This window comes from Polypterus senegalus, chromosome 3 (assembly GCF_016835505.1).
Source record: "Polypterus senegalus isolate Bchr_013 chromosome 3, ASM1683550v1, whole genome shotgun sequence".
NCBI classification, from domain to species: domain Eukaryota; kingdom Metazoa; phylum Chordata; class Cladistia; order Polypteriformes; family Polypteridae; genus Polypterus; species Polypterus senegalus.
This window is the reverse complement of record NC_053156.1, coordinates 25,102,045-25,127,009: the sequence shown is the minus strand read 5'-3', so window position 1 is coordinate 25,127,009 and position 24,965 is coordinate 25,102,045. Positions and strand designations below refer to the sequence as shown.

The 24,965-nt window shown below is 41.8% G+C and overlaps 1 protein-coding gene across 1 annotated transcript in view; it reads left to right on the top strand.

Annotated features, from left to right (window-relative positions):
* Window positions 1-24,965, top strand: part of myg1 (myg1 exonuclease) — an 83,723-nt gene that overhangs the window by 57,307 nt on the left and 1,451 nt on the right. The window contains exon 6 of the mRNA XM_039746812.1: window positions 8,396-8,577. Coding sequence (XP_039602746.1) covers window positions 8,396-8,577 — 182 coding nt within the window. The remainder of the gene's footprint in view (window positions 1-8,395; window positions 8,578-24,965) is intronic.

Below are 24,965 nucleotides of genomic sequence, written 5' to 3'. Positions count from 1 at the left end.
TTGCCGCCAGCGTGATTTGTTTTGCAGCAGGGATGTGTTTCGTTGCGTTTTGAGCAGAGTTCTCGCAAAGTTTAAAACATTCTTCGTACTTCATAGCATGTTTTGTTTTCAAATGATTGAAGAGGTTCGAGGTGTTGCCGCTCTTCGTTCCTACTTCTCTCATACAAAGTTTACATATAACAGTCTTTTGTTCTGTATCATTTTGTCTAAAGCCAAACCATTTCCAAACAACAGAGGTCACATTTGTACCTTTTTTTGGCACTAAATCATCGCTGATAGCCTCCGTGTCAGCCATTGTTGTTACTGTTTAAGATAAGCAGGAGGCGGGGTTTAATCGCAGTGACTGCATTTAGGATGTGCTCCAATTAGTAGAAATAATGCACTACACAATTTTAGTGTTTAATAAAACATATTACATAATATATCACGATAGGTTTGTTTTCAAACGATGCATTAAAAAATATTGTTCATATCGTGCCACTCGATATATCGCACAGGCCTACTACAAACCTGGCAAGAGAAGGCCACACGCCCAAAAGTCACAGACCAGAGCAAGAAAGGCATTAATCAGAGATGCAACAAAGACAGCAAGGATTATACTGAAGTTGCTGTAAAGATTCACAGCAGAGATGGGAGTATCTGTCCATAGAACCACTTTAGATAGATAGATACTTTATTAATCACAAGGGGAAATTCACTTTAAACCACATACTCTTCAGAGTGGGGCTTTATGGAAGAGTGATGAGAAAAATGCCATTGCTTAAAGAGTGGCAAATGATAGGTTCTGCTCAAACCATCTTCTGTGTTAGTGAGAAGACATCAAGAGTATGGTGTACATATTTGGCTTCCATGTTCCAAAATTTACTAGAAATTGCAAAAAGGATTGAAGGACCTATCCTGTTCTGAGAGGCTCAAAGAACTGAAGCCATCTAGCTTTAACTTGGAGGGGACTGCAAAGGGTCAAGTAGCAGTGAAGGAAAATTCAATATAGCACAGCATGTTATTGAAACACTAAGGAGAAGTATAAGGAGTTTCTTTTTTATTTTATGCAAAATATGTCTCTTGCTACTTGCATAACAAAATGTATTGCTTCTAAAATCCCCCTAGATGGCACACTGAGCTTTCTTCTCTGTTGCGAGAGTAAAAAAGCCTGTGAACAATTTGTATTTATTGGTATATGAGGAGCAATGACAACTGCTAACACTAGCATAACTTCTAAGATTTGGATACAAAAATCTGAATGTATTTAAGTTGCACATGGAAAGAAAGATCTTCATGTAAAACATGCCATCTGCATGCATTGTCATATAAAAATCAGATACTTGTTCACACTATAAACTCGGACTGTCATGTTTGCCTTGAAATTTTGCAAGTAACTGAATGTGTATTAAAGTCTGAGCATTCAAAACTGAACCGGCTATTTAAAAACACTCTCTCACATATATTGAAACAAATGCCCGTTTTAAATATGAAGCCTTGTAGTGTCAGGTATTAGTTGATAACAAACAGTTACAGTCAAAGTAAAAAGTATGTGAACCCTTTGGAATGATCTGGTTTACTGCATGAATTGGTCATAAAAAGTAATCTGATCTTCATCTGAGTCACAGGTACTGATATACACAGTGAGCTTAAGCCAATGACACACACAAAATTCTACTCTTTCATGTCTTTATTTTACAAACGCATTCAACGTTCACAGTGGTAGTGGAAAAAGTAAATGAACCTTGGGATTTAATAACTGGTCGACCCTCCTTTGGCAGCAATGACCTCAACCAGGCGCTTCCTGTAACTGCTGATCAGACCTGCACATCGTGGTGGGGGGGGGGATTTGAGCCCATTCTTCCCTGCAGAGCTGCCTTAACTCTTCCATATTCTTTGGTTGTCTTCTGTGTATGGCTCTCCTCAAGTTATAGGATTGAGATCTAGGCTCTGACTGGGCCACTCCAAAAGGTGGAGTTTGTTCTTCGGAAGCCATTGTGCTGTGGATTTGCTGTGATGTTTGAGATCATTGTCCTGTTGCATCACCCAGCCTCTTCTGAGCTTAAGTTGACGGACAGACACCCTCACATTATCCTGGAGAATTTGTTGATGAGCTTATGAATTCATGTCTCAATGATGGCAAGCTGTCCAGGCCCTGATGGAGCAAAACAGGCCCAAATCATGATGTACCCTCCACCATACTTTACTGTAGGGATTATGTTTTGATGTTGATATGCAGTGGCCTTTTTATGCCAAATAAAGTTCAATTTTGGTTTCATCACTGCATAAAACATTATTTTTCCGCACCATTGTGTAGTGTCCAAGTGCTCTTTCGCAAACTTCAGACGTTTAGCAGTGGCTTCCTTTTTGGTGTCCTGCCATGAACTCGTTTCTTGTTCAATGTTTTGCGTATAGTTGACTCATGAACAAAGATGGTAGCCAGTTCTAATGACTTTTTCCAAGTCCTTTGCTGTCACTCTAGGGTTCTTCTTTACCTCATTGCTGACTTTGCGTTGTGCTCTTAGGATCATCTTGGCAGGGCGCCCGCCCACTTCTAGGCAAAGTAGCCACAATACCAAATTGTCTTGATTTTATAGACAATTTGCCTAACAGTAGACTGATGAATATCTAAAATCTTTGAGATGACTTTGTAACCCTTTCCAGCCTTAGGTAGATTAACAATTCTCCATCGTAGCTCTTCAGACAGCTCTTTTGTGCGAGGCATGATTCCCATCTGGATATATTTCTTGTCAAAAGCTCAAACTTTATAGTGTTTTTGATCAATCAAAGTCATTCTAGGCCACCCCTCTGAACTCGTTTCATTAAATGGACTCCAGGTGTGTGAAATTCGGACTGCAATGAGCATTTTAAAAAGTCATTAGCTTAGGGTTCACTTACTTTTTCCAACCTTCAGTTTTACAGTTTGAATGATTTATTCGATATGGTCAAAAATCTCTGAAAATCTGTGTATCTTTAGTTATAGGAGACTGTTTCTTTGTTCATTATTGTGACTGACATGAAGATACAACCATTTTTTATATGGGAATTAGACATAAATATAGAGAATTCCTAGGGGTTCACATACTTTTTACTTTGACTGTATATGGCTTGGAGACAGTGCCACTGACCGGAAAGCAGGAGACAGAACTGAAGGTGACATAGTTAAAGATGCTAAGATTTGCATTGGGTGTGATGAGGATGGACAGGATTAGGAATGGGTGCAGGTTGGCTCCGGTTGGGAGACCAAGTTAGAGAGGAGAGATTACATTGGTTTGGACACGTGCAGAGGAGAGATGCTGGGTAGAATGAGAGAAAGGTGCAAAGGATAGAGCTGCCAGGGAAGAGGATAAGAGGAAGGCCTAAGAGAAGGTTTATGGATGTGGTGAGAGAAGACATGCAGGTGATGGGTGTGACAGAGCAAGATGGAGAGGACAGGAAGAGATGGAACAAGATGATCTGCTGTGGCAACCCCTAACGGGAGCAGCCGAAAGAAGAAGAAGATTATAGTCATTTTTAGTACACACACACACAGAGGTTAAGGTGGGGTTGCAGAGAGAGAGAGAGATGGGAGGTTTAATAACATGGTTAAAAAAACAAATATTAAGTATATTTTAAATTTTTTTTTTGAATGTTCATGTATTCATTTACTGTTTGTTTACTTCCTGAATAAACTGCTTGTTTATTTGCTGAACATCAGTGTGCACATTATGGTTTGAGAAAAAAGTAAAACTACCTGGCTACTTAACATTGAATTGGGTATGCTGTCTCAAAATTCGGAAAAGAAAGAGGAATCGTGTTTATACTACAGGTTCATATTCTGTCCGCGTGCTCTGGTGACCGACAGTTAATTCAGCAGCTGAGCAGCCTGTGAAAGTCTAGGTTTAAGAGAGGATGCGCTGTTTTCTTGACGCTCATCTATTCTAGCAGTTGTGGCTTTTTGGCAGAGCACACTGATTGGGGTGCAATGTAGTGTATGGCTCGTTCCTTAAAACCTTCAACCTCTACAAAGCGAAGTAATAGCATGTCTTTAGCAACTGTTTCCACTACTAGCCGTGTACTCTTTTGGCTAGTCATAGGCTTAGTCATATCCGAATATATTGACGTTTTATGTGTAAAGGAAAGTTGGTGACACATTGTGCTCTTCATGTTATGGTATCTGACATTTATTTGGCACAACTTACACTGAACAGTGCTTTGGTCAAGTTGTTCAAAATGTCTGCATACTTCACTATGTGTCATAGAGATCACGGTCTCCATTTACAAAAATTCCGTACATCTGACTGAAATGCAGCTGGTCTGGGAAGTTGGAACGTACTACCCGCCTCAAACTTTTCTTACTCAATCAGAAAAGTAAATACATACAACCCTGTAGCAATTTAACTGCATTGTGATTTGCCCATTAAAAATGTATTGTAATAAGACAGATAACACTATGCAATTCGCTGGATTCAGCTGCATGCTCATTTGAAATGTATTAAAGGGGATTCACATTTCAATTTACAAATATTGCAGTAAATCTCTGCTTTCTCTGTCAAGTGTTCAGGCACATTTTGTTTCAGGGTGGCATGTTCATATATGGAGTTTGCATAATGAACCTCCTACATGTGCAGTCACGGCACATTAGTCCTGGTAGAGCAGCCTCCCTCCTGACGAATCATGCTGCGCTCTGCAAGTGGGTGTGCCAATGTCATGCCTGGCATTGTAGCCCCTCTCCTCTGCACACTTGAGTTCAGAAATGCATAAGGTGCCAGCATCTAAGCGGGTACCCATCATCACCTGGCACATGTAATGACATGATTGCTGTTACAGTGAATAGTAGAGGACATGTGAAAAATGATGGGTTCAGCCAGTTCCCTTACCACAAGCCAACCACCATGTACAGCACCATCATGTCTACTAAAGCTACTTTGCTTCGAAATAAACAAATCGTGGGTTGGCCCAGGCCACCAAGCCACAACGTTTGTCAGTCTCATCTTGGCATCACAGATGACTTGTGCATTAATTGATTGTCACTGTTCATGGTTCATATTCACTAGGTGCCCTTTTTGCACTGCGAGTGCAGTAAATTATTCAGATTACATTAGGAGAACCGGACACTGCTGCAAATTGGCTTTTTATTTTGTCAAAAACCTCTTATGTTTTATGTATGTGCACCCACATCATGCAAAAGCTAGATGTAGTGTCTTATTGGTCATTTAATGGCTTCCAGCACAGTGGACGTGATGGAGTGAAGCTCAGTTGGCTGAGAGATTCCTGACATGTTGGCTAGTTCCCTGAGAAGTGACACCAGGGAGCTGATATAAACTGAGTGAAAACCAAAAAAGTTCTTCAGCTCAAATACGCAGCAATGAACCTCTTCCTCCATTTTTCAACCCGTTGAATCCAAACACTGGGTCACGGGGGTCCGCTGGAGCCAATCCCAGGCAACACAGGAACCAATCCTGGGCAGGGTGCCAACCCACCGCAGGACACACACAAACACACCCACACACCAAGCACATGCCTTTAGACTGTGGGAGGAAACTTGAGCGCCCGGAGGAAACCCACGCAGACATGGGGAGAACATACAAACTCCACGCAGGGAGGACCCGGGAAGAGAACCCGGGTCTCCTAACTGCGAGGCAGCAGCGCTACCCACTGCGCCACCGTGCCGCCCTGAACCTCTTCAAAAGGAACTAAAATGCAGTCTGTGTATCATAGTCATCACTTTTAAGGTTTAATATGTTTGTCACGTCAATACACATTATAATAACAGCGCAGTGATATGAATTATTGTGTGCATGAGTCCTCATTTGCCTGCATTCCACCAAGGGTGGTGTCATTTCCCAAGTTTCTCTGAAATGTTGTATATGGATTGGTCACAGTTACCTCAAATAAACAAGTTCCCCCGTCAAGATATTTTTTTTATAAATTCCAACATTGACGTCTTTAAAAAAATTAATGAAAGTATTGAAAAAGTTAGGTACAGAAGAAATTTTAGAGTTACAATGGAGTCAGCAGATATTCAGACAAGTTCACTTTCTGTACACTTTGTTGTCCTGCAGAATTCATTTGTAGTGAATACATTTTACCATTTTTGCCTAGCAGTCTGCACTCAATAACCTGTAACAACAAGGGAAAAAGATTTTTGTGCAGAAAGGCTTACAAATTTACTAAAAATCAAAAACTGAAATCTATCATTTATATAAACATTCATACCTTTTAATTCAGTCCTTTGTAAAAGTCCCTTTGGCAGCAATTCCATCGTTGAGTCTTCTTGGGTAAGTCAATAATTATGTGTTATTGAATGTAGTTTGTCATTTCATTTCCTTACCCACAATCTTGACCAAGGTTGTGGTGGCTTCTGGAGCCTATCCCAAGTAGCATAGGGTGCAAGGTAGGTACAAACCCTGGACACGGCGCCAGTCCATCACAGGGCAAATAAACACACCTACACACCAGCCACACACTAGGTCCAATTTAACATCTCCATTTCACCTGACCTGCATGTCTGTGGACAGTGGGAGGAAACCTATACAGACATGGGGAGAACATGCAAACTCCACACAGGGAGGACCCAGGATGCAAACCCTGGTCTCTTTACTGTTGCAAGGCAGCAGTTCTACCACCATGCCACCCTGAGTGTAGAATGATGGGCACAAATGGTAAATTTGTGCTTTTAAAATTAAATTTATAGCACAATTAAGTGTGCAAAAAGTGACGGGGTCTGAGAACTTTCTGATTCCCCTTATATACAGTGCGTCCGGAAAGTATTCACAGCTCATCACTTTTTCCACATTTTGTTATGTTACAGCCTTATTCCAAAATGGATTAAATTTATTTTTTCCTCAGAATTCTACACACAACACCCCATAATGACAACGTGAAAAAAGTTTACTTGAGATTTTTGCAAATTTATTAAAAATTTAAAAATTGAGAAAGCACATGTACATAAGTATTCACAGCCTTTGCCATGAAGGTGCATCCTGTTTCCGCTGATCATCCTTGAGATGTTTCTGCAGCTTAATTGGAGTCCACCTGTGGTAAATTCAGTTGATTGGACATGATTTGAAAGGCACACACCTGTCTATATAAGGTCCCACAGTTAACAGTTCATGTCAGAGCACAAACCAAGCATGAAGTCAAAGTAATTGTCTGTAGACCTCCGAGACAGGATTGTCTCTAGGCACAAATCTGGGGAAGGTTTCAGAAAAATTGCTGCTGCTTTGAAGGTCCCAATGAGCACAGTGGCCTCCATCATCCCAAAGTGGAAGAAGTTCGAAACCACCCGGACTCTTCCTAGAGCTGGCCAGCCATCTAAACTGAGCGATCGGGGGAGAAGGGCCTTAGTCAGGGAGGTGACCAAGAACCTGATGGTCACTCTGTCAGAGCTCCAGAAGTCCTCTGTGGAGAGAGGAGTACCTTCCTGAAGGACAACCATCTCTGCAGCAATCCACCAATCAGGCCTGTATTGTAGAGTGGCCAAATGGAATCCACTCCTTAGTAAAGGCACATGGCAGCCCGTCTGGAGTTTGCCAAAAGGCACCTGAAGGACTCTCAGACCATGAGAAACAAAATTCTCACGTCACGTTTGCAGGAAACCAGGCCCCGCTCATCACCAGGCCAATACCATCCCTACAGTGAAGCATGGTGGTGGCAGCATCATGCGGTGGGGATGTTTTTTAGCGGCAGGAACTGGGAGACTAGTCAGGATAAAGGGAAAGATGACTGCAGCAAGGTACAGAGACATCCTGGATAAAAACCTGCTCCAGAGCGTTCTTGACCTCAGACTGGGGCGACGGTTCATCTTTCAGCAGGACAACGACCCTAAGCACACAGCCAAGATATCAAAGGAGTGTCCTTGAGTGGCCCAGCCAGAGCCCAGACTTGAATTTGATTGAACATCTCTGGAGAGATCTTAAAATGGCTGTGCACCAATGCTTCCCATCCAACCTGATGGAGCTTGAGAGGTGCTGCAAAGAGGAATGGGCGAAACTGGCCAAGGATAGGTGTGCCAAGCTTGTGGCATCATATTCAAAAAGACTTGAGGCTGGAATTGCTGCCAAAGGTGCATCGACAAAGTATTGAGCAAAGGCTGTGAATACTTATGGACATGTGATTTCTCAGTTTTTTGCTTTTTAATAAATTTGCAAAAACCTCAAGTAAACTTTTTTCACGTTGTCATTATGGGGTGTTGTGTGTAGAATTCTGAAGAAAAAATTAATTTAATACATTTAGGAGTAAGGCTGTAACATAACAAAATGTGGAAAAAGTGATACACTGTGAATACTTTCCGGATGCACTGTATAATTAAGAGAAAATTAAGACTTGAAATATGCTGGATGAGATATTTATGTGACATCAATTAGCCAACTAAATTAGCACAACTGGTGGTGTTTTCTGTGTTTCTTATTCATGATGGCCTGTTATGTTTTAGGTGGATGCCAGTGGCGAGATTGTCGTCTTTTCCAAAGGTGGGTGTCCATGGAAGGAGCACCTGTTGAACCTGGAGAAAGAGTTGGTGGTCGAGCCGCCTATCAAGTATGTGCTGTTTGCAGACCAGAATGGGCAGTGGAGAGTGCAGTGCGTACCTGATGGACTGAACACTTTTGAGAACAGGTAAGCTGCCACATCCCCCAATACTGCTTTATCCTTGGAAACTTTTCTTGCTAATAAAAGAGACCTTAGCTTTGAATAAATGATGAGCTTTTCTATCTTTAGGACCCTTGGGCTAATCCAGTTATTGGCATTGTTTCCTTTTATCACTTGACCATTTTAAGTACAATCGTAGGTCAGCTAGTCTTTCATTAACTGCTGCAGCTGGCTAAAGGCAACAGACAACAGAAAGGTGGAGGGTGGCCACCCCCCAGTCCTGGCAATTAGTCCCAGTAGCCCAGAGCCTCACTGACTTCAATGGTGTCGAGAGGTGTAATGCACTTCATGTCTTCTCTATGGAAACCAGACTGCCAGTTCCATGGGGACCCAAGTGTGTCGGTTGAAAGGACCCTAGAAGACCTTAACGACAAGGCTCTAAAAGTCATTTCCCTGCCTAATTAATGTCAATTTTGCACTGCATACTTGCTGTTCTCTAATTGCTCATTGGGGGAAGGGTGGCAGAGCACAAGATGATTAAAGATGCAAGCCTATGTCATGTGTTGTTACTGTGTGTGTGTGTGTGTGTGTGTGTGTGTGTGTGTGTGTGTGTGAGTGAGTGTGTGTGAGTGAGTGAGTGTGTGTGAGCGCGTGAGCTTCACTGGTTTCACCTTTTTTTTTTTTTTTTTCCTTCATTCCTTTTACACTTCTCCAGAGATGCTGAATCTCAGGGGCCTAATATCAGTTTGCTTCATTTTTATCTCTGTCAAGCAGGATTTCCCCTGTATACAGTCAGTAGATGGTAAAATCCTACCACAACAGAAGAAAATGAAAGATTACATTTCCATCTGAGCTTATCGCCAGCTACACACGCTCCCCATGTTTGCCTGCAATTGCCAGCTGTCCATCTTATCCCTGGCTGTCAGTCCAAATTTCGAGAAATTTATAACCAGAGAAGATACATTTGTCAACCATCAATACTATGTACATATGTTAACTCTAAGGGTACAGAAGAAGGAGCTGACCATCATCACAGGTACAGTGGGCACAATATCAGGGGTTTGCCCAAAAAGCGGAGGCCAAGCATGCATAGAACAATTAGGCATCAATTTAGTAAACAGAAATGGCGCAAATATCCAAACACGTGGTGAAAATACAAGGCACTGGAGCCCACTGCATGTACCGTATACTAAACCGACAAGGCGTCTCTAGCACCACTTGCATTCATTTTTGAGTAACGTGAGCTGAAAGGATCTGGCTTGGCGAGCAGCAGCAGCAGCACAGAAGGCCAGGGACCCAAAGTTGTTATAGGTTTGCCTTTCTATACTAGTTTTTACTTTTATATCACTTCTGATCTTAGTTTTAGTTAGCCTTCATGTTGTATCGGTAGTTTTGGTTTAGTTTTTATTTCACAAAGACATGTATTCATTTTATTTTTATTTATATTAGTTTCATTTTTTGTAATCATAGTATGGTTAAAGTGATGTTATGGAGATTAATTTTGTGTTATTATGAGAGGACTGTATTCTTCATAGGTCTGGAATAGTGTTGATCGTTGGAATTTGTTTTTCACAGCTAATATATTGTGTTCGCCAAATATTTCCCTGGAAATTCACCATGCAGCCAGCTTTAGGCAATTGTTTTTTTTTTTTTCCCCCAAGTGCCCTGTGATGCCTTGTGAGGCCATTGTGACATCCCAGAGCAGTAGCAGTCATACACAGAACTTTCACGCATGCCTACTGTAAGATCATTGCCGACATGGTCATAGCTGGATCTCAAGCACAAGAGGGAAAAAAAATGTTGTTTCAGCTATTGAGGTGCGCAACTTCTTTCCACTGAAGCGCTTGACACTATGGTGCGATGATTTTACCAGTTTGTAACTGCACTAGTCTTTGCCACTTGCGGTTGTTTCATCCCCAAGAGCTCTCCAATTACTGTACGTACGTCATCAACCAAGGCTGAGAAACGCTGCCAGATTTCAGTTCAAAAAAGTAAATAGTAAACTCTCAGTATTACAACTGCCACTAGAATAACAACACTGATCCCTATGCGCTAGCACCCAATGGCTAATTATTCATGCAAGTTAACCATGTTCCCAGCAATAAATAAGCCTTAAAGGTGCCCTGCCCCTCCCTATATCAGAAAATGTAGCACCTACTGTTAAATAATAAAAATAAAAGATGTATTACTATTTACAAGATGTTTTGTTGTCCTTAATGGAAGCAGAAAGTGTAAAGCATCTGTACAGGTATATGGGAAGCAAAAACATGTGTTCCCACTGTGCCTGGAACTGCGACTTCAAACAGTGGAACAACAAGCCAGTCACATGTTGTGGCCCATTGGGACAGCCCAAAACTGGAACTCCATGAGCTCAATGATCTTTATATTTACTTATTGCTAATTTGTGGCTGTTTATTGTGTTTCATTTGTGGTATTCATTCCATCTGCGTCTTTTGATGTCTGAGGCCTGGTGTCGCAGTGCTTGTCACTTATGCCTCACAGCTCAGATCACACATTTGGGCATGAAAATCGGTCCAGCATATTTGTCAGATGCTTTCCCAGCCCTCAAGGACACTTAAGAAGCCACTGCACCATTAGAATCCACTCAAAACTAGTTTAGCTCATCCTTCCCCATTGACTTTAAAGCAGTTAGCAGAGTTTGTCAAACTTCAATAACATTTCTGTGATTTCACCAAACTTGAGGCGAAGCGAATTCAACAGGGTTCACTCATCACTAGTTTGGAAATATTTGTTTAATGTCAGTAGATGCCTATAAGTATAAGAACCATACTAAAATCAGATACTTAATAGGAACATTTTTTTTTATAAAGTGTTTTATATTTTTTTATGATCATAGCACAAGCCTTGTTAAATTTGTGGTCAAGAGAAAAAATCAGTTTTCTGAACAACAGCTTGTCACATAGACCAGTAACAACAACAACATGTATTTATATAGCAATACATACAAAAAGTAGCTCAAAGTGCTTTACATAATGAAGAATAGAAAAATAAAAGACACAGTAAGAAAAATCAACATTAATTAACATAGAATAAGAGTAAAGTCCAATGGCCAGGGTGGACAGAAAAAACAAACAAAAAAACAACTCCAGACGGCTGGAGAAAAAATAAAATCTTTAGGGATTCCAGGCCATGAGACCGCCCAGTCCCCTCTGGGCCCCCCTCAGTAGACATGCCAGATTCGATACACGGGTTTACCTGGGCTTCTTCGCACTTTTGGTGTTGCTCCCCAAGCTGCTGCCCTATGCAAACTCGATGTTAATGTCTGCCGTCTTGTATTATGTGGCATTGAAACTGTGAGTGCGCTCTGATTGTTTGCACTTTTCAGCCTTTCTTTTTCTCTGCCCAGAAATATATCGTAGGTTAATCTGTGATGGCTATTAGGTGAACTTTAAGGTTTGTTGTGTTTTTACCCTTAATCTGAACAGAGGACAATGTAACCTGATCTAATATCATACACTTGCTATTGTCACTTTCAATGTTATATTTGAAAAACTCTCATTTTCTTGTAGCCGTTTTGATTGCTGATGTTGTCTTAGTCACTTTAGATAAAAAATTCCCCAACCACAAGTCAGGCCTGCAAATTTTATGAAAAATGCAAAAGTGGGCTCTACTGTATTCTTACAGATATGGTCATTAAAACTGAAAATAGTTTTGTGATTTATTATGTTATTTAAGTTGGTCTTTTCAGATACTGTAATAGTTTTGTATCATTTTGTTTTTTCATCTCAGTTTTGTGAATTATTTTATTTCAATTTACGAAAATGTTTTTTTCATTAATAGTTTTAGTCTTCATTTTCATTTTTATTTATCATAATAACCTTGCAGGGACCAAAAATAAATAGCAACCAAAGCTCTAAACTGAGATTAGAGAAACTAGAGCCCCATTCACACGAGTCCATTTTCATTTAAAAATACAGACATTAGTCTCCAGTTTTTGCTGTTCTGCCACACTGCCCTGGCATTTTCAACCCCTGTAAACCAAAACTTTTGAAAATGCTCTCCACAGCGTATACCTCGAATAACACGGCCTCAGTGTTGTAAAGTGGATCAGCAAAAATGCAGACTTTTGACAATGCAGACTCTCTGATGGATTCCTGCTTACCACACTTCCCTTCCCTGATTGGATTCTGCTCATTCCAAGGTCTTTCCTCCAATTCTTCACCCTTCACAAAAGAAAACCATTTTGAAACATATTGGGCATAGAAGAGTTGCTTTCCATGGTGCTTGTTGAGTTGATCACCTGTGTGTATCTAAATTGTGTTTTGTACAGTTTGAATGCTGCATAGAATGAGCAGATCCTGTGGCTGGCAATGTTTCCACTGATGTGCACAGGCCCAGTGTGGGTGAATGTGAGTACATCATATGCATTTTTAGTTGTTTTAGTGTAGAGAGAGACGCTTTCCTAAATGATGTGAAAACTCTAGTATGGACAGGATTGTTTTTTTGTTTAAAAACACAGTTTTTAAATGAAAATCTAGTAGTGTGGATAATAGTGTAAGACTAACTGCTGTGGACTATGGCAGGGGTCCTCAATCACGGTCCTGGAGAGCCGCAGTGGCTGCAGGTTTTTGCTCCAACCCAGTTGCTTAATAAAAGCACTTATTGCTAAAGTAACACTTCTGCTTCACTTTAGTGATTTTGAGCCCTTATTGCTTAATTTTGTCTTAAACAGCTATTTTAATTGCTCCTTATTATCAATAACAAGCAAATGACAAGAGAGAGCAGCATTTCTCCATTTAGCTTATTTACATTTACACCTGTGTGTATTTATCTGCACTATTGGGTTTAATTAAATACTTGGAAGAAAAATGAAGAGAAAAAAGTGAAGGACTGAGAATTACTCGTCCATTTTAGCCTTCAAATCATTTGCATGATAGAAAGGGAAAGAAAATCTAGGATATGAGAATGACCTGACATAGCAGAGTTAATTTAATTTCATAGCTTGTTAGTGCTTTATTGGCAAGAATTGCTTTCTAATTATGCAACCAGGTCAGAACAAAAACCTGCAGCCACTGCGGCTCTCCAGGACTGGGATTGAGGACCCCTGGACTATGGGACTTGCCCTCTTTGTGATGGTGGAGTGGCTTATCCACTTGGCCTCCTTAAACCACTATGGAACATTCACTTTTCTTGAGCTTTTCTAACTCTGCTCCTCAAAGGTACAGTTTGCATGTCCTTCCTAATAGTAACCTTTGTTATTCTCCCAGTTCAGCTAATAATTGGCAATTCTTACAACTCCAGTTGATTCAGAAGGTACCCTAGAACTGCTGCTTCATGGTAGCTTCGGCCATCATTGCAATACTCAGCTGTGACTCCTTGTCCAATAGTTCCCTTTTTTGTGCATACATGAACCAAGACCAGCAGGGCCTGGATGATTTTCTGGGTCTAAAAAGGCTGGACCAGGGATATCTAAGTTGCAGCACCTATAAGCCCGGGCCAACCAATTTTCTTAATTAGAAGCCAAGCATGGTTGATAACAGAACTTGTTCAATTCTGTGACTTTCATGCTGACACAAAAGGTCATTCTTAACATCTTGTAGACTTTTTCCATTCTAAAGATATCATCCAAGTGACTTGATGCTTGGCGCAGATTACCGAATTTCAGTTGTCCATTTTTCTGTATCTTTTCAGATATTTTATTTGAAAAGATTCTTGATAAAGAAGAAAAAAAACCACCAGTACAAACACAAAGGAATAAACGAGACCAAGTCAGAGGGCGAGATGCTGACCCCTTTGTCAGTTTTGTCTAGTTTTTAATTTGCAGCTGGTTAAGAAAAGAAGCAATCAATAATGCAGAATGAGCTGTTTTAAGACTACAGGACGGTAGTGAGACCAGCTATGTTATATGGGTTGGAGACGGTGGCACTGACCAGAAAGCAGGAGACAGAGCTGGAGGTGGCAGAGTTACAGATGCTAAGATTTACACTGAGTGTGATGAGGATGACTAAGATTAGAAATGAGGACATTACAGGGTCAGCTCAAGTTGGACAGTTAGGAGACAAAGTCAGAGAGGCAAGATTGGTTTGGACAGAGGAGAGATGCTAAGGATAGAGCTGCCAGGGAAGAAGAAAAGAGGAAGGCCTAAGAGAAGGTTTATGGATGTGGTGAGAGAGGACATGCAGGTGATGGGTGTAACAGAACAAGATGCAGAGGACAGAAAGGTATGGAAGATGATCCACTGTGGCAGCCCCTAACAGGAGCAGGAGAAAGAAGAAGAAGAGAGCTATTTTAAGATTAAAAAAGCAATTAAGGGAGTCTTAAAAGGCAAGTTACGTGAAACTAGGTGCAAACATTTTGCTTGTGTAATACATGACATCAGCAGCAATAATTGGCATAAGATTAGGTAATAGGATTGAAGCAAAAACCTGTAGCCATGGTGGCCTTCTAGGTCAGACTTTAGGACCTTTACCATAGGTGTTTTCGATAACTCTGCATCCCCTTTGAAGATATTTCAAACCACAGGCAGTCCCCAGGTTACGTACGAGATAGGGACTGTAGGTTTGTACTTAAGTTGAATTTGTAGGTAAGTCAGAACAGGTCCATTATTTTAATAAATGCTATTGTTGACTGACTGTAACCAAGTGCTCTGCCAATGAATGATGGAGTGTCACTTCTCTCTGACCTTTTTATTATTTCTACTTTATTTTTAATGGTGCTGTTTTATCTCTTCTTTACTGTATTACTAGCACTTGCATCAGATTTGTGTTTCAGAGACATTCATGAAGGGTGAAGTCAGAAGGTTAAGATGAGCTCTTCTGCACAGCACTGTCCACGCTATCACAGCAGGAAGGCACCCGTCGTCAATACGCCTGGTGTACTGAATGAGAGACAACTTCCTGCTATGTGCGTAAAGGTACAAGCAGGCTTGCTGTTGAGAATGAATGGGGGCATCTAGGGACGGTTCATCACCAGTCCACCTCACAGTCACCTCCACTACAGTATGCTGCCCGAAAATGAACACAGTGCAGCCAAAGGCGAGCAGTGAATCGCCCACCACCACCACCCCCATTCAACAGGCAGCCATCTGAAGCACACTTCAATGCTACCACCCGCCGCCCTGTTCACCCTCAATGGCCTCCGTTCAGCCACAACCGGGTCACCGCTTGCAGCATTACCAGCCGCCCACCGAGAACGAACGGGGCAGCCGTGTGTGATGGGCGGGCAGTGAAACGTCCCCCCCTCCACTTCATCCAGCCTGCGTCCAGTCAGGAGCAGTAGCTACGGAAGCCTCCATCCTGCACACAAGCGATAGCTGTGGCCCCGGTGACTATGGACCACGGGTCACTGCTTGCCGCCGGGAGCCACCCGAGGGACACTACACTGTGCGAGCAGCGAAATCACCACCCCTCCAGCCACCACTTGCAGCGTCCCCAGGCCAAAGGTGACAGAGTGGCAGTTACTGAGGCGCATGCATCGCAGCTGCGGCCCTGTTCGTAAGTCGTAGGTCGGATGTCCATAACCTGGGGACTACCTGTATACACAGTTTGTGGACTTCAGCCCCTCAAATGTGTTTCCCGTTTGAAGCACTAAAGCAGCCCTTTCACAAGGCAGTTGGCACCATGACAATGTTATGCAAATTATGCTTGACATTATTAAATTAACTAAAACATCAGAAAAATGTAATGAAAACAGACCATCCACCAACAAAGCCCATTTACTTTGGAAAATTGTGCCCTGCATCCCAAGCAAAACATTAGAACAATCTCAACAAGAACAGGCCATTCGTCTCAACAAAGTTCGCCCGTCCTATCCACTTAACTCTTCCAAAATAACATTAGAGGCCTTCAAAACTCAACTTAAAGTCCTACTGTCTAGCCCACTGCTTGGTCACTTATTCCATGTGTCTGAGGTTCTCTACATGAAGAAAAACTTCCTAAAGTTTGTACAAATTTTACCACTAAGAAGTTTCCAGCTATTCCCCTGTGTTCCTATTGAGCTCATTTCTAAGTAAGAGCCTGGACTCACTGGACTAATTCCCTTCATCATTTTAAACACTTCAGTCAGGTCTCCTCTTCATCTCCTTTTGCTTAAACTGTAAAGGCTCAGCTCTTTGAATCTTTCCTCCTAACTCATCCCCTGCAGTCCTGAATCAGCCTAGTTGCTCTTCCCTAGACTTGCTCCAGCACTGCTGTGTCTTTATGTAATAATGGACACCAAAACTGCACACAGGACTCAAGATGAGGCCTCGCTAGTGTCTAAAGCCCAAACTGTCAGGAGTTTGATCGTGATGAGTCCACTAGGACTCCTAGGCCCTTCTCATAAGGGAGTAGTTTCAAGTTTCAGACAGAAGTTTGAAGGATCAGTCAAATATCTAAAAATTATTATTTATTGGATGATTATAATTGGAAAAATAGAAAAGCACTCTATCAGCTGTTATTCAGCCAGGCTGAACAACAGTTAACTATACAAGTAAAGCACTGCAAGTAACAAAAAAAGACGTGGTGGGAGATGGCATTCTGCCCATTTTGTAAAGTAAATTCCCTGCAAGGCTCTTCTTCTACACTTTGCTTAACGCTAAATCCCTGTCAAGGACAAACTTCAAAACTGGAGCCTGCAGCACCGGATGGCCTCTGGTGATCACAAAGTTAGAAGGACACTGCTAAGCTACCACATAGATGCCCAGCTCCCAACATACAAGGCAGAAGAATAAGCAAATGAAAGGCATCTACACTGGACCAGGCAACAAGGAGGAAATTGACTTTAAAAGCCTGTGATTATGCCTGGCTGTGAAAGAACCTTAAGCAATCTGTGGTATTAGGACGTTCAAGGTAGAAAAGAAAGATCTGCACCCCACTGTGCCAAGGCCATGCCCACTCTGACACAGGCCACAGTAAAGCTTTGTTTCCCCAATTAGTTGTGTGTTAAGTAGCTGTTTATTCTGATGACGATATGTATTAAAGTTTCTTTTTGGTTATTTTAGCACAGATTTTGCTTGATATGACCTCAAACTGCTTTACTGCATTTTGATTAAAGTAGATGCAATATTAAATCCCGCGGAACAGATTTTCTTTGTGGATGGGGATTATTAAGGCAATATGACATAAGCAATTTGTCTGCCTCCTGGTGTGTTGGCACTGAATATCATTTTTAACTTAACCCTTTCAGTGAGATGCTTTGTAGGAGCCAAATTGCTGTTTTATTTTGCGGGAACCTGATAAAAACTTTTCCCAACTCAATTCTTTCATTTTTCTTTACTCTAGTTCAGATGGTCAATGTCTTGAGGAGATTAAGCTTATGCCAGCAGTAATATGTTTAAGCCAGCAATCCCTCCAGAATCGCATTTACCATACTTGCGCACACAGGAGGCACCACTTTAGAGACATCCATTAACCTAACATGCACATCTTTTAGAAGTGCCATAGTAAAACCAGAGAAAAGCTTCTGCAGACAATGGGAGATCACAAAGGCGATGACCAGGAGGACCATTCAAAGTCACAACACTCTATCTGTGAGGCAGGAGTGTTAATCTCTACTATGCCACCCAAGTGTTGCACATGTAGAATTATCAGGTAGAATTGTGTGGTGTTTTGGTGAGGCATGTTAGTAATAATCTCCATATATATGAAATACGTCTGTCTGTCTGTCTGTTTGCTTTTCACAAGAGAACTACTTAACGGATTTAGATCTGGTTTTTTTTTTTTTCTAGAATTTGCTTGAACATTCCGGTTGATTTTGCGACTTCTCTCGTCATAGTATCATAGTTAGCTTGCTGGAGTGATATATTCACGCTAATCCAAGACAGAGGCCGCAAGCCAAGGAGAGGGGAAAGCGTGACATCCGGAGTGGGGAGTCGGTCTACCTTGGTGTTATGGAGTGCACCTTGCCTCTGCTTAGCTAGCGATATGTTCTTGTTTATTGATTTTTAATGTTTGTCCTGTTTCACGACTATGCAGGTGGAGCTGCTTTTCCAGGAGGTGGCTAATTGTAATATAAAGGACAGTTCTCAGGCTCAAAGTGCTTCACAAAAGAAACAGAAGTATGAGGCAAGCTGAAAAAATAACAGACTAGCTAGAAACTACACTTCATGAGAAAAACTTGGGGTCCTAGTGGACTAATCACTGACATCAACCAGACTTTATAGAGGGAGGAGTTAAAAAGACTAATACCCTATAGAGTTCCGTCATCTCAATGCTTAAGGAAGTCGCCACCCTCTGAAACCATGAGAAACTTCAATTTATTGAATAAAAAGCGCACCTCAACTCACCTGATGTTTGGTTATACTCACAGTTCATGAAACCTTGTGGAACCAGGCTTTATTGAAAATAACATAGGTTTAAATTCCTAAATCAACTTAAATTATTTCATGGTTAAGGGGAGCTAAGCCGGAGCCAATCCTGATAGCATTGTGTTAACTCTGTAGTCAGCCCTGAATGGGGCACCAGTGTGGAATATTGAGTACAGTTTTGGTTTCTGTATACAGGGAGTGCAGAATTATTAGGCAAGTTGTATTTTTGAGGATTAATTTTAATATGGAACAAACACAGTGCTATCAGTCAATCCAAAATGTTAATAAACCTGAAACCTGAATGTTTCACAACGGAAATGTGAGTGTGAACATCATCAGGGGAATACATATGTGCGCACAATTATTAGGCAACTATTAGTGTGCAGATTTATTATGCAACTAAAGGAAAAATGAAAATTTTCCCATCTCACTTGTTTATTTTCATCTTTTATAGTGAGAATAATAAACAAACACCTCAAAATTTACAAATAAACATCTCTGACATTTCAAAAAAAATCAATCAATGACCAATATAGCCACCCTTCTTTCCAATAACAGTCATAAGCCTTTCCATTCATGGAGTCTGTCAGTTTCTTGATCTGTTGACGATCAGCTTTTTGTGGAGCAGTGACTACAGCCTCCCAGACACTCTTCAGAGAGGTGTATTGTTTTTCTCCCCGTAAATCTAGCGTTTAAGAAGTGCCCACAAGTTCTCGATAGGGTTTAGGTCAGATGAGGAAGGGGGGCCATGTCATTATTCCTTCATCTTTAAGGCCTTTACTGGCTGGCCACGCAGTGAGAACTTCGATGCAAGTGATGGAGCATTGGCCTGCATAAAAATCATGGTCTTTTCCTGTATCACTGTTTGAAGAAAGTGTCTTCGAAAAACTGGCAGTAGGTTTGGGAGTTGATTTTGAGTTCATCTTCAATGCAAAAACTAGCTCATCTTTAAAAATACCAGCTCATACCAGTACCCCACCTCCACGTTGGAGTGGAGCTCTGTGCCCATTACTCATCTCATCGGTCCATACAACCTTTGAAAAAATCTGTCTTCAGATATTTCTTGGCCCAGTTTTGACGTTTCAACTTATGTTTCTTGTTCAGTGGTGGTTGGGTTTCAGCCCTCCTTACCTTGGCCATGTCTTTGAGCACTGAACACCTTGTACTTCTGGGCACTCCAGGTAGGTTGCAGCTCTGGAATATGAAAGTACTGGAGGATAATGGGTTCCTGGTAGCTTCACGTTTGATTCTTCTCAAATCTTTGGCAGCTAATTTGCGTCTTTTGTTCTCAACACGTTTCTTGCAACCCTGTTGACTATTTTCAACAAAATGTTTGATGGTTCTGTGATCACACACCAATATCTTAGCAATTCCAAAAGTGCTGCATCCCTCTGAAAGACTTTTTACAATTTTTGACTTTTCAGAGTCAGTTAAATCTCTTTTTGGCCCGTTTTGCCTGAGGAAAACTAGCTGCCTAATAATTCTGCACACCTTGATATAGGGTGTTGATCTCCTTAGGCCACACCCTCCCTCATTACACAAATACACATCACCTGACGTGCTTCAATCCAATTAGCATTCAAGTTAATACAGCTTGGAGTTGGAATATGCGCATAAAAATGATGATATGGTCAAAATACTCACTTGCCTAATAATTGTGCACACAGTGTATGAAGACAAACAACAGTCACTCTCTACAGCCAGATTTTGGGCCTCTTAATGGTGAACAGAGCACAGCAGATCACGGGCGCACAGCTCCCTGCGATCCATGACATTCACACTACACACTGCCTCAGGAAAGTGAACCGTATCAGGCGGGACTCCAGCCACCCTGCACTGTCACTTTTCACCCACCTCACATCTGGGAAGTGACTGAAGTCCATTTGGACGCGCACCTCCAGGTGCAGGAACAGTTTCTACCCAACTGCAATTCATGAAAAATCAGTAACCTTTTTTTTTTTTTTTTTGTCTATGTGGACTGTCTGCAGGGGCACATGCAAGCAAGCATTTCATTGTACATGGTACTTGTACACACCACATGACAATAAAGAAGTGAAATTGAAAATTGAAATTGCATTTGTGGACTGGTAGTGTCATTTCACAACATAGGCATCATAGGCCTGATAGCTTACAGAGAAGAGGTCTGCCTGTTGACATTGTGGTCCCAGGATAACAATATCAGAAAAGCCATAGAAATGTAGACTTGAGGAAGATGGAGGCTATCCAGAGAGGCTTGAGCAGATTTCAGTTTCTTAGAGTTACCATTTCTGCTGACCTGAAGTGGACACAACACATCTTGACTTTTATTAAAAAGGATCACCTGCACCTTTTCTGTCTCCATCTATGATCACCAGCTGTAATACACTATATGGCAGACATCTGCTCATCACACCTATATGAGCTTGCCATTACTATTATTATGTTGTTGCCGCCCCCTTTGCAGCCATAACAGCCTATTTTGGAACTTGTCTGTGGAAATTGGTGCCCGTTCAGCCACTAGAGTATTTGTAAGGTCTGATGTTGGACAAGAAGACCTGGCTTGCTGTCACCATTCTAATTCATCTCCACAGGTGTTCAGTAGGTTACGGTCAGGGCAGGCCACTTGAGTGTTCCAATGTTTTTATGGACCAGGGTTTCTGCACAGGGACAGAGTCATGGTGGATCACAAAAAGGGCCTTCAACAAACTGTTGAAAGTGCACAATTGTCTAAAATGTCTTAGTTTGCTGTAGCATTAACAGTACTCTACACTGGAACAAAATTGCCTTGCCTAAACCTGAAATACTGCCCCAGACCATCATCTCTCTTTCACCAAACTTGATGGTAGGCAGTATGCAGTTGGGAAAGTACTGTTCTTCTGGCATCTGCCAAACCCAGATTCATTCATCACACTGCCAGATAATGAAGTGTGATTGATTGATCACTCCAGAGAGCGCGTTTCCACTGCCCCAGAGTCCAATGACAACATACCTTACACCACTCCAACCGATGCTTGGCATTGCACATGGTGATCCAGTGCTTGTGTGCAGCTGCTCGGTTATAGAACCCCATTTTGTGAAGCTCCCAATGCGTGGTTCTTGTGCTGATGCTGCTTCCATTGGCAGTCTGGAACTCTGGTGAGCGATACAACAGATGATAGGCCATATTTGCATGGCCTACCACTTTGTGGCTGAGATGTTGTTGATTCTTGATGCTTCCAGCTCACAATAGTAGCAATTATGGTGGACAGGGGCAGGTCTAACAGCGCAGAAATTTCACATACCGACTTATGGTAAAAGTGGCATCCTATGACAGTGCCACGTTTAAAGTCACTAAGCTCTTCAGTACGACCCTTTGTAGTGCCAGTGCAGATTGCATAGCTCTGTGCTTGATTTTGTGCACTTGCTTCCAAAGAAACACCTGAACTCAATCGTTTGGAGGGTTGTCCACATATGTTTGGCCATATAGTGTTGGTGCCATCCTGTACATCCTGACTTGTTGCTTAACATCCAGGTATTGCACCAAGCCAGGGAAGGAGGTCACTACGGACTGTGAAAGTAACTTAGGAAACTACTGGCAGGCAGCCATCTTCACTTTAGGATATCTGTAACGCACACTACCTCAGAAAGGCAAACGGGATTATTGAAGAGCACACCCATCCTGCACAGGCACTTTTCAGGACCATTGCCACTCGCACCAGCGCAGTCTGGTTATAAGGCTCCTCTACAGCCACTTGACTGACAACTGCCTGAGCATTTCTTAGATCTATGATCTTTAGTTTAGTATTCATTGTCTGCTGTTATTCTTCTCCTGTCACAACTCTATGGGAAACGTACATTTAAGAATCTTATTATACTGTAGACATGTGACAGTAAACGGAAGTTTAACAAAAAAGAGCTGCTAGATTAATTTCAGGATTGCAGGGTTTAAGAGAGAAAAAACTGAAGCAACTAAATCGTTTAATGTTAAGAATGCCAGGATTAAGGGAGGAATACTGGGTGAGCCAAAAAAAGTACCACATTTCAAACACTTACTCTAACAAAAATGCTACAAGATAAAATAAATTTCATTACGGCACAAGAAAGGCGATACAAAATAAATTTATTTCACTTTGTTTTAAAAATGATGTCTTCAAGGTGGTGGCCATCATTAGCAATGCCGTCTCCTGGCAGCTTCTTGTATCTTAGGACAACTCACAAGCTCTCCTAAATCCTGGTGAAGGTGGAAGTAGTTTTCTAAATTACGAAGATTGATAAAATACTTTTTAGTACTGTTTTCCGTTTCTTGATAAATGTGGACACAGAGCACAAAAGAGCACTGTGTATTAAGAACATTTAAATAAGTGCCAAAAAAGCATCATACATTTGAGAAATCGGAGTGCAAGTCCCCTTGGTAGAAGGTTCATTTCTAATCACTAGTCAGTTGATGCAGTGTGTGTATTATATTTACAAGTGTCATGCATACATAGATAAATATTTTAACATATTCTAGTTCAGCCCAAACTTTTTTTGTGCAACACTCAACAGCCATTGGTTCTTCTGAGGATCTGAAAATTAAACTTAACTGATGCCTACAAAGCAGACCAAGGCAATAAAAAGATATTGGAGTGCTTCCTGTTAGCATTTTCCACATTCTGAAATGTCTTTAAGAAATGGCAGTTAGGGGGAACCATGCAGGTTAAGACAAGATCAGGAGGACCATGAAAACTGACAGACAGAAGAGCTCATCTACTGTGTAGGAAGGCAAAGTAAAAGTTCCCATAAACTGCAAGGGACTTGCTGGGGAAGGAGTGATGGTGCCCTGTCTACGTACAGTGGGTACGGAAAGTATTAAGACCCCCTTCAATTTTTCACTCTTTGTTATATTGCAGCCATTTGCTAAAATGATTTAAATTAATTTTTTCCCTCATTAATGTACACACAGCACCCCATATTGACAAATAAAAAAAATAATTTTTGAAATTGTTGCAGATTTATTAAAGAAAAATAGAAATATCACATGGTCCTAAGTATTCAGACCCTTTGCTCAGTATTTAGTAGAAGCACCCTTTCGAGCTAATACAGCCATGAGTCTTCTTGGGAAAGATGCAAGTTTTTCACACCTGGATTTGGGGATCCTCTGCCATTCCTCCTTGCAGATCCTCTCCAGTTCTGTCAGGTTGGATGGTAAACGTTGGTGGACAGCCATTTTAGGTCTCTCCAGAGATGCTCAATTGGGTTTAAGTCAGGGCTCTGGCTGGGCCATTCAAGAACAGTCACAGAGTTGTTGTGACGCCACTCCTTCGTTATTTTAGCTGTGTGCTTAGGGTCATTGTCTTGTTGGAAGGTAAACCTTCGGCCCAGTCTGAGGTCCTTAGCACTCTGGAGAAGGTTTTTGTCCAGGATATCCCTGTACTTGGCCGCATTCATCTTTCCCTCGATTGCAACCAGTCGTCCTGTCCCTGCAGCTGAAAAACAACCCCACAGCATGATGCTGCCATCGCCATGCTCACTGTGGGGGCTGTATTGGACAAGTGATGAGCAGTGCCTGGTTCTCTCCACACACTGAGGAGAGGCAAGACACGTGACAGCCTGCATGGAGTTTGCTAAAAGACACCTGAAGAACTCTGAGATGGTGAGAAATAAGATTCTCTGGTCTGACGAGACAAAGATTAAACTCTTTGGTGTGAATGCCAGGCATCACGTTTGGAGGAAACCAGGCACCGCTCATCACCACGCCAATACCATCCCTACAGTAAAGCATGGTGGTGGCAGCATCATGCTGTGGGGATGTTTTTCAGCAACAGGAACTGGGAGACTAGTCAGGATAAAGGGAAAGATGACTGCAGCAATATACAGAGACATCCTGGATAAAAACCTGCTCCAGAGTGCTCTTGACCTCAGACTGGGCGACGGTTCATCTTTCAGCAGGACAACGACCCTAAGCACACAGCCAAGATATCAAAGGAGTGGCTTCAGGACAACTCTGTGAATGTCCTTGAGTGGCCCAGCCAGAGCCCAGACTTGAATCCGATTGAACATCTCTGGAGAGATCTTAAAATGGCTGTGCCCTGACGCTTCCCATCCAACCTGATGGAGCTTGAGAGGTGCTGCAAAGAGGAATGGGCGAAACTGGCCAAGGATAGGTGTGCCAAGCTTGTGGCATCATATTCAAAAAGACTTGAGGCTGGAATTGCTGCCAAAGGTGCATCGA